General features: G+C 43.6%; 1 protein-coding gene across 1 annotated transcript in view; it reads right to left on the bottom strand.

Annotated features, from left to right (window-relative positions):
- Positions 1 to 14793, bottom strand: part of si:ch211-105j21.9 (sialomucin core protein 24-like) — a 63227-nt gene that overhangs the window by 38599 nt on the left and 9835 nt on the right. The window contains exon 2 of the mRNA XM_068057632.1: positions 2912 to 3559. Coding sequence (XP_067913733.1) covers positions 2912 to 3494 — 583 coding nt within the window. The 5' untranslated portion in view covers positions 3495 to 3559. The remainder of the gene's footprint in view (positions 1 to 2911; positions 3560 to 14793) is intronic.

Here is a 14793-nt window from a genome sequence, read left to right as displayed (position 1 = left end):
TCATTGGACCAAATACAGAGGTGCTCATTGGATAAGTGCAGAGGTATTCATTGGACCAAATACAGAGGTGTTCATTGAACCAAATACAGAGGTATTCATTGGGCCAAATACAGAGGTGTTCATTGGACCAAATACAGAGGTATTCATTGGACCAAATACCGAGGTGCTCATTGGACCAAATACAGAGGTGTTCACTGGAACAAATACAGAGGTGCTCATTAGACCAAATACAGAGGTATTCATTGGACCAATTACTTAGGCGTTCATTGGACCAAATACAGAGGTATTCATTGGACCAATACAGAGGTGCTCATTGGACCAAATAGAGAGGTGTTCATTGGACCAAATGCAGAGGTATTCATTGGACCAAAACAGAGGTGTTCATTGGACCAAATACAGACGTATTCATTGGTCCAAATACAGAGGTGTTCATTGGACCAAATACAGAGGTGTTCATTGGACCAAATACAGAGTTGTTCATTGGACCAAATACAGAGGTATTCATTGGACCAAATACATTGGTGCTCATTGGACCATATACATAGGTGCTCTTTTGGCCAAATACAGAGGTGTTCATTGGACCAAATACAGAGGTATTCATTGGACCAATTACTTAGGCGTTCATTGGACCAAATACAGAGGTGTTCATTGGACCAAATACAGAGGTGTTCATTGGTCCAAATACAGAGGTGTTCATTGGACCAAATACAGAGGTGTTCATTGGACCAAATACAGAGTTGTTCATTGGACCAAATACAGAGGTATTCATTGGACCAAATACATTGGTGCTCATTGGACCATATACATAGGTGCTCTTTTGGCCAAATACAGAGGTGTTCATTGGACCAAATACAGAGGTATTCATTGGACCAATTACTTAGGCGTTCATTGGACCAAATACAGACGTATTCATTGGTCCAAATACAGAGGTGTTCATTGGACCAAATACAGAGGTGTTCATTGGACCAAATACAGAGTTGTTCATTGGACCAAATACAGAGGTATTCATTGGACCAAATACATTGGTGCTCATTGGACCATATACATAGGTGCTCTTTTGGCCAAATACAGAGGTGTTCATTGGACCAAATACAGAGGTATTCATTGGACCAATTACTTAGGCGTTCATTGGACCAAATACAGAGGTGTTCATTGGACCAATACAGAGGTGCTCATTGGACCAAATAGAGAGGTGTTCATTGGACCAAATGCAGAGGTATTCATTGGACCAAAACAGAGGTGTTCATTGGACCAAATACAGACGTATTCATTGGTCCAAATACAGAGGTATTGATTGGACCAAATACATTGGTGCTCATTGGACCATATACATAGGTGCTCTTTTGGCCAAATACAGAGGTGTTCATTGGACCAAATACACAGGTGCTCATTGGATAAATACAGAGTTGTTCATTGGACCAAATACAGAGGTGCTCATTGGATAAATACAGAGCTGTTCATTGGACCAAATACAGAGTTAACAGGTTAACAGGAAAACTAGTGCGGTAGGATATATTTTCATCATAGTTTATTTTAGTTTATTGATTACAGCCTTTTTAAAACTTTTGTTTTAATTCTTATGTTAATTTTCTTCCCTTCTTCCTATGTACTTGATTGACCTTTTCAAAGTCATACTGAGTTAATATGATGTCAGACGAGGCTTCATATAAATTATTAAGCTACTTTATTTCCTAGTGAGGTGAACAAGCAGAGCAACATTTATGATCAGACTCATAGTGCAATCAGTACAACTTACCTTTGTGTAACAATACAAAATAGAAGACTATGCTCCTCTATACCAGTGGCTGCCCTGCTTTACTCAACAAGAATTTTTCCAACTCATCCAGCACCTCTTCACCTTAGCAAATGCCTTACAACCTTCCCATTAACAAACCTGAATACCCTGCTATTCTCAAAAGCCTCTCTCTCTGTCAATGCTCTAGCCTTTATCTTGAATTTATTCATGCAGAAGGATCAAAGTGCTCTCCAACACAATGGGCTGAATGTTACACCCCCCCAAAGAGCAGGAAGGTGGTGGGGCAGGACGTAAAATGGAGCGGGAGGCTGTTCCTGACCCGCTCCTGCCTCCGCTGCCCCTTTACGTGGGGTGGCGGCGGTGAAAAATGGCCCACCGACCCCAGGCCAATCAAGGCCCTTAAGTGACCAGTTAACGGCCACTTAAGGGATTCCACCCACTGCCACAGGGATTTTACCCTAGGCTGCTTGGGTGGCCCAAGCCCGTGAAAAGCCGCTTGACAAAAGCAGGCAGCTTTCTGATGGCTAGGGATGGGGGGGTGCCTCATGATCAGACACCCTGTGCCCGACAGAGGGCCGCCCTCGCTACCCAAAACACCCCCAACTCCCAACATGCCCCTAGTCCCCCAGTCGACCACCCTTGCCTCGCCGGGGCCTGAACGATCACTCCTGGCAAGGCCCGAAAAACGTACCTTCTTTCTGGGGCTCCCTGACATCTTCCTTCCGATGGCCAGTTTGCAGTCCCAGCGGTGGCCACCGCTCCCGGGGGTGTCCTGCTTCAATGAGGTGGAAGTCCAGCCTCAGACCAATTAAGGGCCTGGGGACCATAAATGCAGTCCGGATCCCCAGGCCAGGCGGAGGCAGGCTCGTCATCGACTTTTCAGTTGATGGACGGCTCCTGTCCACCGAGGGTAAAATTCAGCCCAATGTGTATGAGCCTTTTTTATTACATAGTTGCGCTTTTAACATATTAAGTACCTTTTTTGTCTTTTAATAAAAACTCATGAGAATACTCATTGCTTTTATAAACGGAACATTAAAAGCAATTTGTTTTCCAAATCCTTTCAGTGGAAAAATAATCAAAACATCCTGAAACATGATAATTAAAAAAAAAAATATCTGATCCATTGTATTTCTGTCAAAGGTTAGGTCTTACCTGAAGTTCTAGTGGTTAGGATTGAATACAATGAACCTGTATAAGGTTGTGTGACATCAGTGTTGGTTGCTTGCCCACTTGTTACAGTGGATTTTGTCTGTGTAGACTTTGGATTAGGTGTTGATATCGACGGCAAGACTTGATGTGTTTTATTAATTTGGCTTTCTGTAGCTGTTCTACTAAGTGCTGTAGTTACAGAGGACTCAGGCATGTAGTGGCTTGAAACTTGGGGTGGTGTTGTTGGTGTCATAGGAGGCTGAGAACTAACAGGCACTGAAGGCTTCATTGAATTGGTTGACATGGTGACAGTCGTCCCAGGGGCTAAGGTGCTAATGTCGTTACTTGTTGAGTTCTGTTTGGATGTGGAAAGTGATACTGCCCCTGTCTGATTGGATCCAGTTGCAAAGAAGCTGTTATGAGAGCCTGTTGTATTAAGACCTTTAGAAGAAGTATCTTCATTGTCAAGGGAATCAGTAGCGACAGAAACTTTCTGCTCTGTTGCATCAGTAGAATTCACAGCTGAGTCAACAACACATCGAGTAAATAGAATGTAAAATGCAGTAGGCCAAATCCTGGGTCTCATATTGCTTCCTTCTACTGGTTTTTATCTACAGTAGACTGTGATCTTCTTCAATTTTTAAGTTTACCCTGTAAAATATAAAGAATGGGTAATAGATTACACACAACTTCCAGTGCTGAGATAAATGACAAAGGTGTAGCATTAAGAGATGCTTTCTTATAGAAAACCTTATGAAGGTATTCCTTTCACCTGATCATCCTGTAATTTTGACTTGCACATCAATAACTCACCTTGATAGATGTCCTGATAGCATTGCTACACTGCTGGTTACTGTGCTCCACTTAACCTGTGCTCGGGATAGTGACATGATGCTGGAACGAGCAGTCCCATTTCTCATTGAGAGCATGCATTTCATTTCATGCAAATTAAATTACCTTTCATGGGCCACCTTCACTAGAAAAGCTAGCATAGAGTTTGCAGCAAAACCATAATTGGATTAACTCTTCTTTGGCCTCCTTATCTCGAGAGACAATGGGTAAGCGCCTGGAGGTGGTCACTGGTGTGTGGAGCAGTGCCTGGAGTGGCTATAAAGGCCAATTCTAGAGTGACAGGCTCTTCCACAGGTGCTGCAGAAAAATTTGTTTGTCGGGGCTGTTACACAGTTGGCTCTCCCCTTGCGCTTCTGTCTTTTTTCCTGCCAACTGCTAAGTCTCTTCGACTCAGTAAAAATGTCATCTATTCTATATTTGAAATGAATTTGTCACTAATTAAGCAGAACTTAATATTTATACATGCTACTGTGACAAAAATGAAGGTTATTTTGACTATTGTTTATTATGAGAGTTTAAATATGATAAATTCATATCAAAAATGACATCAGTCAGCTTGGTCTCGGGAATACCTATATCCAATTTCCTTTGTTCTATGGTAAAGTTAGTCTGCAGATCATTAATATACAGGACTGGTTGCATTACAGATAGCCTTCATCAACTTATCTAATGCAAATACCCACACTAAGCTTGTTTTTGTTTTGTTTTGTATCCCTGTCCAAATGCCCAGGGATTTATTGTTTTTATTCTGTGTGATCCTTCGCAAAGCTAAATTATTTCAATTCATCTTGGTGATTAGAGTCTGAGAATATAATTTTCAACTGTTGTTAGAACTCACTAACTTTGCTGGTTAATGATTATCCTAGTGTACCTGTTTGAGAAGTGAAACTAAATACAATACAATAAGACTCTGCATTGCAAGAACATGGGCAGCATTGATCCACAGGAAACTGGTACTTACAGTAAGTGCAGAATCTGAGGAAATCATTCTAAGGCAGTACAAAGGAAGGATCCTTATATTTGTTAATTAAAACCAGGCTGGTTGTAAAGGTGCGAACGCCACTAATTCCTCGCCGTTTACCCATTATTTAATCTGATGTTAGTCGGTACAGATCCTGTTTGTTAAGAGCCTGTTACTACATCAAAGGAAAGGGATCCAATGTATAAATATCAGACCAAGTGTCTATTAATCAATATTCCTGTCACTGTGCCTTGATAAATGATTAGTGATGGATAGAGCTTCATAATGAAAAAGAAAATGACATATGTATCAGTAGAGATTGTCTGTCACTAGGATTTTCTCCCAATTAGCAGGAGATCAGCAGAAATGCTATTTATGCTGTTTATTCAGGGTTCTGCCAAAGTGATGGCAGCCGATGGGGAGAATCGTGTACAAATTTCTTGTGTGTGTCTTTCTAAGAGTTAGCAGAGAAAAGCTAGAATAATGATAGGATAGCATGACCACAGGACTTCCCAAATTCTTTACAGCCAATGAAATACTGTTTGAAGTGTAGTCACTGTTATAATGGGTGATAGTCAATTTGCACAAAGTAAGATCTCACAAACAGTGCTAAGATAAATGATCAGATATCGGATTTTGCGACATTGTTTGAGGGATAAATATTGGATAGGACACTGAGGAGAAGTCACCTACTGTTCTTCAAAATACTGACATGGCATCTTTTCGATTCACTTGCACAGAGCTGGGTGAGAGTTGGGTGAATCAACTGAACAGAGTGATGATCAGAATTTGGTGAGAGTGGGAATTCACTGGTAAGTAGTGGGTGAGTAGTACAGATAGTTTATTGTTATCAAATTGAAATCTAATCTAGTTTTCTGACAGTAACAGTGGCAGTTAACAGTAAATGGTCAATCAACTGTAAGTGGGTTACTTACTAGATTAACTTACCAGCTATAACTAGTGTTCTTCGAAAAGATATATATTAGAAGGCTATCTGCTACAGCACAGAGCTGTGGGGTGAGAGCTAGGTGAATCTGCTCAACGGACTGGCTTGCTAAAGAGAGCGATGACAGGAATTAGGTGCTAAGGAAGAAGGAGGTGCTTAGTAAACCAAGGGGCAACAGTAAACAAGTAAATAAATAAATATTCAGAGTAATTAGTTAGATCTAAGGGGATAAAATTAAAATTAACCAAGTGGAGGATACCAATATTAAAGGGATCCAAATTGCCTTAAATAAAAAGTGGTATACACAAATTAAATAATAAGTAGGAATAAGGGGATGCCTATATATATATATATATATATATAGGCATCCCCTTATTCTCCAACACAGAAGTCCTTGAAGCGGCCAACATCCCCAGCTTATACACACTACTGAGTCAGCGGCGCTTGAGATGGCTTGGCCATGTGAGCCGCATGGAAGATGGCAGGATCCCCAAAGACACATTGTACAGCGAGCTCGCCACTGGTATCAGACCCACCGGCCGTCCATGTCTCCGTTATAAAGACGTCTGCAAACGCGACATGAAATCGTGTGACATTGATCACAAGTCGTGGGAGTCAGTTGCCAGCATTCGCCAGAGCTGGCGGGCAGCCATAAAGACAGGGCTAAATTGTGGCGAGTCGAAGAGACTTAGTAGTTGGCAGGAAAAAAGACAGAGGCGCAAGGGGAGAGCCAACTGTGCAACAGCCCCAACAAACAAATTTCTCTGCAGCACCTGTGGAAGAGCCTGTCACTCCAGAATTGGCCTTTATAGCCACTCCAGGCGCTGCTTCACAAACCACTGACCACCTCCAGGCGCGTATCCATTGTCTCTCGAGATAAGGAGGCCCAAAAGAAAAAGATATATATATATATATTCTCCACTGTTGAAAACAGTGTACCTTTAAGACAGAGAAAAGTTTTAGATTTCTGAGAACAGTATGCTGCAACTGCACCTGTTACCGAGGCAACAGTAGCAGAGAGAGGTCACATGGTGTAATGTTTCAATTAAACTGTGTGTAAAAACCAGTTCGAACCAGTTTTGGGAGACACCAGTGAAGCATGCTTGCCTTGAAAGAAGAGAGTTCTCTCAGCTGAAATTCTACAATGATCCACAGGCTATGTTAATTGCCTAAGAAGGAGATAAAATCCTTTTTGAAGAGAACATTCATATTGCTGGAGGTAGCAAAATTCCTTTTCCTTTATTTCCAATCTAAGGAGTCGTGGCTTCAAGATTGAATCTCTCTTGACTGATTGTGTTTTCTGGAATTTGCAGTAAAGCTTCAATTGAAATCGACCAATTTTAAAATCCAAACATAGACCTGTCGTTATACCACGTGTTGAAAGAACTGTTTGATGCCTGTTGCAGCTGAAGTACTTTGAATGCCTATCAAGAAAAGACTATTTCATCAAATCTGCATGGAGACTTCAAGTGGCATCTGATTATTTTTACACTAGGATACCTGACCCATCAGGAACATAACCCACAAAGACTTATAACCCAGTTATTTATTTATTCTTAAGAAACAGCTAATTTTTAAAACATAATTTTTTAAAATGGTTAACTGTTGATTTTGAGTGTATGTGAGTGAATGGGGGAGTTAGGTTAAAATAAGAAGTTATAAGGTGTTTCGACATTGGTTTATTTTAATAGTGTTTAAGATTTAGTTTTAATAAAGTTAATTTGTTATTGTCTAAAGATACCTGGTTTGGTCTGTTTTATTCTGGGGTTTACTAGAGTGTTTAATTTGGCTGTTTTCCAGGTGGGTGGGAAAACTTTAATAATATACTGTGACATGTGAAGTGATGGGACTGAATTGGCAGTGCATTGCTCCTGCCTCGGTCTTAACTATATATATATATAGTCTTCGTCAGATACAGGAGAAATGCCACAAACAACAGATGCCCCTCTACATTGCTTTCATTGATCTCACCAAAGCCTTTGACCTCGTCAGCAGACATGGTCTCTTCAGTCTACTAGAAAAGATTGGATGTCCACCAAAGCTACTAAGTATCATCACCTCATTCCATGACCATATAAAAGGCACAATTCAACATGGCGGCACCTCATCGAACCTCTTTCCTATCCTGAGTGGCGTGAAACAGGGCTGTGTTCTCGCACCCACACTCTTTGGGATTTTCTTCTCCCTGCTGCTTTCACATGCGTTCAAGTCTTCTGAAGAAGGAATTTTCCTCCACACAAGATCAGGGGGCAGGTTGTTCAACCTTGCCCGTCTAAGAGTGAAGTCCAAATCACGGAAAGTCCTCATCAGGGAACTCCTCTTTGCTGACGATGCTGCTTTAACATCTCACACTGAAGAGTGCCTGCAGAGTCTCATCGACAGGTTTGCGGCTGCCTGCAATGAATTTGACCTAACCATCAGCCTCAAGAAAACGAACATCATGGGGCAGGACGTCAGAAATGCTCCATCCATCAATATTGGCGACCACGCTCTGGAAGTGGTTCAAGAGTTCACCGACCTAGGCTCAACTATCACCAGTAACCTGTCTCTCGATGCAGAAATCAACAAGCGCATGGGTAAGGCTTCCACTGCTATGTCCAGACTGGCCAAGAGAGTGTGGGAAAATGGCGCACTGACACGGAACACAAAAGTCCGAGTGTATCAGGCCTGTGTCCTCAGTACCTTTCTCTATGGCAGCGAGGCCTGAACAACGTATGTCAGCCAAGAGCGACGTCTCAATTCATTCCATCTTCGCTGCCTCCAGAGGATACTTGGCATCAGGTGGCAGGACCGTATCTCCAACACAGAAGTCCTCGAGGCGGCCAACATCCCCAGCTTATACACACTACTGAGTCAGTGGCGTTTGAGATGGCTTGGCCATGTGAGCCGCATGGAAGATGGCAGGATCCCCAAAGACACATTGTACAGCGAGCTTGCCACTGGTATCAGACCCACTGGCCATCCATGTCTCCGCTTCAAAGACGTCATGCAAACGCGACATGAAGTCCTGTGACATTTATCACAAATCGTGGGAGTCAATTGCCAGCGTTCGCCAGAGCTCACGGGCAGTCATAAAGGCGGGGCTAAAGTGTGGCGAGTCAAAGAGACTTAGCAGTTGGCAGGAAAAAAGACAAAAGCGCAAGGGGAGAGTCAATTGTGTAACAGCCCCGACAAACAAATTTTCCTGCAGCACCTGTGGAAGAGTCTGTCACTATAGAATTGGCCTTTATAGCCACTCCAGGCGCTGCTCCACACACCAGTGACCACCTCCAGGCGCTTACCCATTGTCTCTCGAGAGGCCACAGAACATATATATATATATATATATATAAATAACCCAAGTACATGTTCTAACCCATGTGTCATGTGGGAATTCAGGATGCTGTATGTATCCTGGATTACCACATGTGCTGGAAATGTCTCCTATTTCTCGAACTGAAACTCAGGGTTTCTGAGGTGGTCACCCTGCAGCTACAGATAGTTCAGGAGGATAGTAAGTGAGTGAACATCCAGCAGGGTAGGAAGAGGTAGTCCAGGAATCTTCTGGGAGTATGACACTCTCAAACTGACTTTTAGTGCTCAGTACCAGATGACACTCTGGGGAAGTGAAGTCTAGAGTGTATTCATGGCACGGTGGGGAAAATGACTACACAGAGAGGCAAAGCAAAGAAGCAAAGTGTAGAACATTAGTAGTTATCGTAGATTTGATTCTCAGGGGATAGACAGACGCTTCTGCAACCACTGACATGCGTCTTGCCTTCCTGGTGCCAGGGTATAGGAAATCACTGAACCAGTGCAGAACATTTTGTGGGGCAAAGGGGAACAACTAGAATTCCTACTCCATGTTGGAAAGAATGATGTAGGTAGAAAAAGGGTTGAAGTCCTACAGAGTTTCAGCAGCTAGGGAAAATGCTGAAGAGCAGGACCTCAAAAGTTGTAGCCTCTGGATTACTCCCAGTGCTACATGCTAGTCAGCATATGAGCAGTATGATAAGACAGGTTAATGCATAGCTGGAGAAATGGTGCAGGAGGGTGGCTTCAGATTCCTGGGGCATTTGAACTAGTTCTGGGGCAGGAAGAACCTGTAACAAGATGGACAGGTTGCACCTCAACAGAGCTGGCACCAATGTCCTCACAGGGAGGTTAACTAACTCTGTGAGAGAGGATTTCAATTAATCTGGTGAAGCATCAGTGAGGATATACAAGGTGGCTAGGAGAGATGAACAATATTCGAATGATGAGTAGTTCAGAAATAGAAGATGTTACGACCGGGTGAGAAAGAGGTCTAGGGTTTCCTTTCAGCCTTCACCTAGTCTTACTGTAACAGGGTTTAATTTTAAACACACCATGTTTTTAGCTCCCCCTTGGGGAATCCTTGTTCACCGCTTTCCAATTACAAAGCAAAGCAACTAGCACAAATAAGTTTTATTAGGTTTAAAGAAGAAAGGTTGAAATTTATTAAACTTAAACTCTAATTTGGTTGACGCCTATGGATACATGATCTGCCCATGCTAGCATGCATATGCAATGCACACATACAGATAGAGACAGAAAAGAGCAGAAGAAATAAATTGGAAAAGCTTGAGGCAACCTCTGAAGAGGGTTTTTTGTGTCGGATCTTCGATCTCACTGTAGAGTCCTTGATTGCAGGTAGATCTTGCTTTTCAATGGGGCCCAGTATTCTTCTTAAACCTTGTTCTCTGTAGGAGACTTCTCTCTCTTGGGGTTTATGTGTCTTCAGTGCATTCAGAGGCTTGTGAGAAAGAGATGGGAGCAGACTGGAGAGATCTTCTCAGTCAAGGATCAAACAGTCTTTTTGTGCTCAAACTCTCTGTGGCCAGTTCAAAAGAAAACCCTGGAACAGCCAGTTGGTCATGTGACCAGCTGGTCTAACCAGTCGTGGCCCTTGTGGACTGTATCCTCCTTAGCAGGCCCTGGAATGTGCTTCCTCATCTTTGATGTCTGTTAGTATGTAAATTTCTTTTTTCCAGCCACAGCTGATCTGTTTAACAAGTCATTTCCTCACTCCAGCAACAGCTAAAAATCAATGTTCATATGACAAAACCATTGTGCTTCATTCTTGACAGGTCTGGGCCTGCATTACAAAGGAATCAGTCAGGGGGCTAAATGAACTGGCTAAATGAGTGGCTACACACCTCAGCAGGGGACCAAGTTCCTGTGAAGCGAGCATCACTTAACGTTAGCCTGCACTACTTTAGGCCAGATTGCACCTCTTAAAGGCAAGGTGCATTCTGGCTGCAACAGGTACTAGAAGTGGTAGGGGAAGAGTTTATGAGCAGAAGGAAGAGTGAAAATGATGTAGAAAGGCAGAGAGCATGCTCCAAGGTTCTCTGATGCAGCACGGGAGATTCTGGTGAAGGATGTGAATAGGAGGAGAGAGGCCCTCCAGAGAGACACTCCAAAGCAGTGGGAGCAGATAGCCATTGCTGTTTATGCCAGCAGTCTAACTCCATGGACCTGGATACCGTGCTGCAAAAAATTCAATAGCCTTGCATGTGTCGTCAGGGTCAGTGAATGCATCTTCACATGCCATATCCTTACACTAGCCTCACACATTGTTCAAACCACTCCCCTTTCACTGACCTACCAACAGTCCCTATCAAGCACAACTCATACCCAGTAATCATAACCTCACCTCACCCTCACAGCACTGCTGCAAGCCTCACGCTCAAATCTCACAGCTTGCATGCACTGCCAGCTATTCAACTATGAAAGGCACATCACCTAAGCACATTGAACCACATAAGCTTTTATTTTCAGAGATACACATTACAAACATGCACCTCCAAATCCAACAACTACAGTTTCAGTCTGCTCCTATTTATAGGAGCTCAAGTAAATCCCCAATCCATGTCCTGACAAAGCCATGTGAACACGCCGTCAGCTTCTCTTTGGTCAGACTGAACACAATGAACTCCCTCTCCTGGCAGAAAGGACATTTGTCACCTCTCTGATGCAGCATTGGACAGCAACCTGGGATGTGTTAGAGATGGCACTTGCTCCAGTCTAGAAGGATCACGCAGCAAAGAGATTCAGTACCATGGTCACCTTCACAGCCACTGGCAACACTGTTCTTGCCCTGCTCTGAGCTGCAGGTCTGATTGCAAGAGGTGGCAGAGTTCTGTGAGCACCTTCTTCATAAATTACAGACAATGCACGCACTGTTCCTGGCTTAGGTGCTAATTAGAGGTGTGCTCCGGGAAGACCCTACATGGATTAGACCTTCTGCTGAGACCTCTTCTCCTCCTCCCTCTGCAAGCAGCTTGATATCTTCTATGCTGCCTCTGCTCCATCTCCCTATCATGCTGCATCCCACAGAATATTGCAACTATAGCACCCATGACTGGGAGAGAGTGGTCTGACCAGAGGAATTGCAATCACAATCAAGGCCTTCTCCAGGTGCAGTACCCTCCCTGCAGACTTCACCAACTCTCCAAACCACCAAGCACTTCTACAAACTCAAACAGAGCCAGCAGCTGGAATTTTACTTTCGTCAGACGGGAGCCATCCACCGACCGAAACGTTGGTGGCGATCCCGCCTCCACCTGTCCTGGAGATCCAGCATTTTACAGTCCCCAGGCCCTTAATTGGTCTGAGGTGGAACTTCAGTTCAGGGGTAGTTGGGGCATCGGGGATGGCCCTCCATCGGGCACAGGGTGCCTGATCGGGAGGGCTCCCTTTCGAGGCTGTCAGCAAGCCGCCTCCTTTTAACAGGCGGCTTTTCTCGGGCCTGGGCCACCCGCTTACCATGGGTAAAATCCCCAATGCAGCGGGTGGAGGCCCTTAAGTGGTCGTTAACTGGCCACTTAAGGGCTTTGATTGGCCTGGGGCAGGCGGGCCATTTTTCACCACCACCGCCCTGTATAAAATGGCAATGGAGGCAGGAGCGGGTCTGGAAGGGCACCCCCCCCCCACCCCCACCCCACTCCCCGAGTCTCCCACTTAATTTTACGTCCCCACCATCTTGCTCTTTTGGGGGGGGATGTAAAATTCCAGTCAGCAGAAACTAATCAGCAACTAAACTGCATGTTTTTGATGATCTCTTGAAATAGCCCTGGTGGAAGGTTCTTCTTCGTCCTGAATGCAAACTTAGCTGTGCATATTTAAGAGAGGACATAGACTGGAACAGCAAGATTGAAAATGGCAGCACTGGAAATCAAATCAGCTGAGTGACATCACAATCCAACTATTCCGCAAACTTCCAAATGCGCGCAGCGCAGTAGTGATTTTGGCACCAAAAAGGTACTCATAGCACCAAAAGTATGGTTGCTATGGAACCACATTTTGTGGCTCATGTGCGTAAATGCCCAAACATGGTAAATAAAGTTGATAAGCTGCAGGCACAAGTAGCCACGTAGGTTTATGATATAGTGGCAATACTGAGACCTGGCTCAAACAAGGGGATGTATGGGCACATAACATTCCTGGCTACAATGAATTCATGAAAGAAAAATAAGAGAGCTGGCAATTTTGATCAAAGATACTGTTACAGCACCAGAAAGGGATGATGTATTTGTGGGTCCAATTTTGGTTATAATTAAGGAACAATAGTGGAGCTATTGCACAGTTGGGTGTATACGAGAGACCATCAAATAGAAGGAAGGAGATAGAGATGCAAATTTGCAGACAAATAGCAGAAATATGCAAGAATTTTAGAGTAGTGATAATGGAGGGCTTCAGTTATCCTAATATGGACTGGGAAAATAATAGTGTAAGGAGTAAAGATGGGGAGGAATTCCTGAAATGTGTACAAGTGAACTTTCTTCATAAGTGTTTTTTCAGCCCAATAAAGAAGGAACCAGTGTTGGATCTAGTTCTGGGGAACAAAATGGGGCAAATGCAGCATGTTTCAGTGGGAGAGCATTTGGGAAAGAGTGAACACAATATCATCATGTTCAGAGTTGTTTTTTGGAAATGGACAAGAAAAAAATTAAATGTGAATATATTCAACTGGAGAAGCGCTAATTTCATTGAGTTGAAAAGGATTCTGGCCCCGGTGGGTTGGAATCAAAGATTGGCAGGTAAAACAATGAATGAGCAAACCGCCGGTACGCTTGAGGCCTTCCGCGACCGGTGGGCACCGCAGGGACTGGAGTGCATCGTCGACGCCGAGAATGGCATTTTAATTTGAGTTTTTTTGTTTATTTATCTGTTTTAATAAAGTTATTTTAAAAATATAAGTGTGTATATAAAGGGGGCCTGAGGAATAAAGGCCCCCTCGACATAAAAAATGTATAAAGGGGGCCTGAGGAATAAAGGCCCCCTCGATGTGGAAAATATAAAAGGGGCCTGGGGTATAAAGGTCACCTTGTGAAAAAAGAAAAAAGAAAAAAAAGAAAAAAAAAAAAAACGGGGTTAGATACAGAGTAAAGCTCCCTCTACACTGTCCCCATCAAACACTCCCAGGACAGGTACAGTACAGGGTTAGATACAGAGTAAAGCTCCCTCCACACTGTCCCATATGTTGAAAAAAGAAAAAAAGGAAAAAAATGAATGAGCAAAGGGAGGCCTTCAAAGAGGAGATAGTTCAGGTACAGACTGTACACATTCCTAAGAGGGGAAAAGAAGGGTATCCAAAGTTGGATGACAAAAGATATTGAGATTAAAATGAAATGGGGAAAGGAGGTTTCTGTTAAATGTTGGTTCATTATTCAGTAGAGAATCAAGCTGAACACAAAAAGTACAGGGCAAAGCTGAAGAAGGGAATAAGTGGGGCAAAAAGAGATGAAGGAAACCCCAAACCTGGCCTTATTGACACTCTGATCCACACCTCTCAAGGCTGACATGAAATCACCGACAGAACTATTGAATAGAAGAAAATATAAGACTATGCCCTTGTGTCCAACCCATTTCCCACACTTCTGCCCTCACCCCTTCCCCTCCCTCGCAGGACTGCAACAGCATTCCTTGTCCTCATTTTCCATCTCACCAGCCTCCACATCCAAAGGATCATCCTTCACCATTTCTGCCGCCTCCAGCGTGATGCCACTACCAAACACATCTTCCCCTCCCCTTTCAGCATTCCAAAGGGATTGTTCCCTCCACGACACCCTAGTCCACTCCTCCATTACCCCCAACACTTTGTCTCCTGCCCACGCAATCGCA

Source organism: Heterodontus francisci, chromosome 25 (genome assembly GCF_036365525.1).
Source record: "Heterodontus francisci isolate sHetFra1 chromosome 25, sHetFra1.hap1, whole genome shotgun sequence".
Classification (NCBI taxonomy): domain Eukaryota; kingdom Metazoa; phylum Chordata; class Chondrichthyes; order Heterodontiformes; family Heterodontidae; genus Heterodontus; species Heterodontus francisci.
Note: the sequence above shows the minus strand (reverse complement) of the source record. Positions and strands in the feature narration are given on the sequence as shown.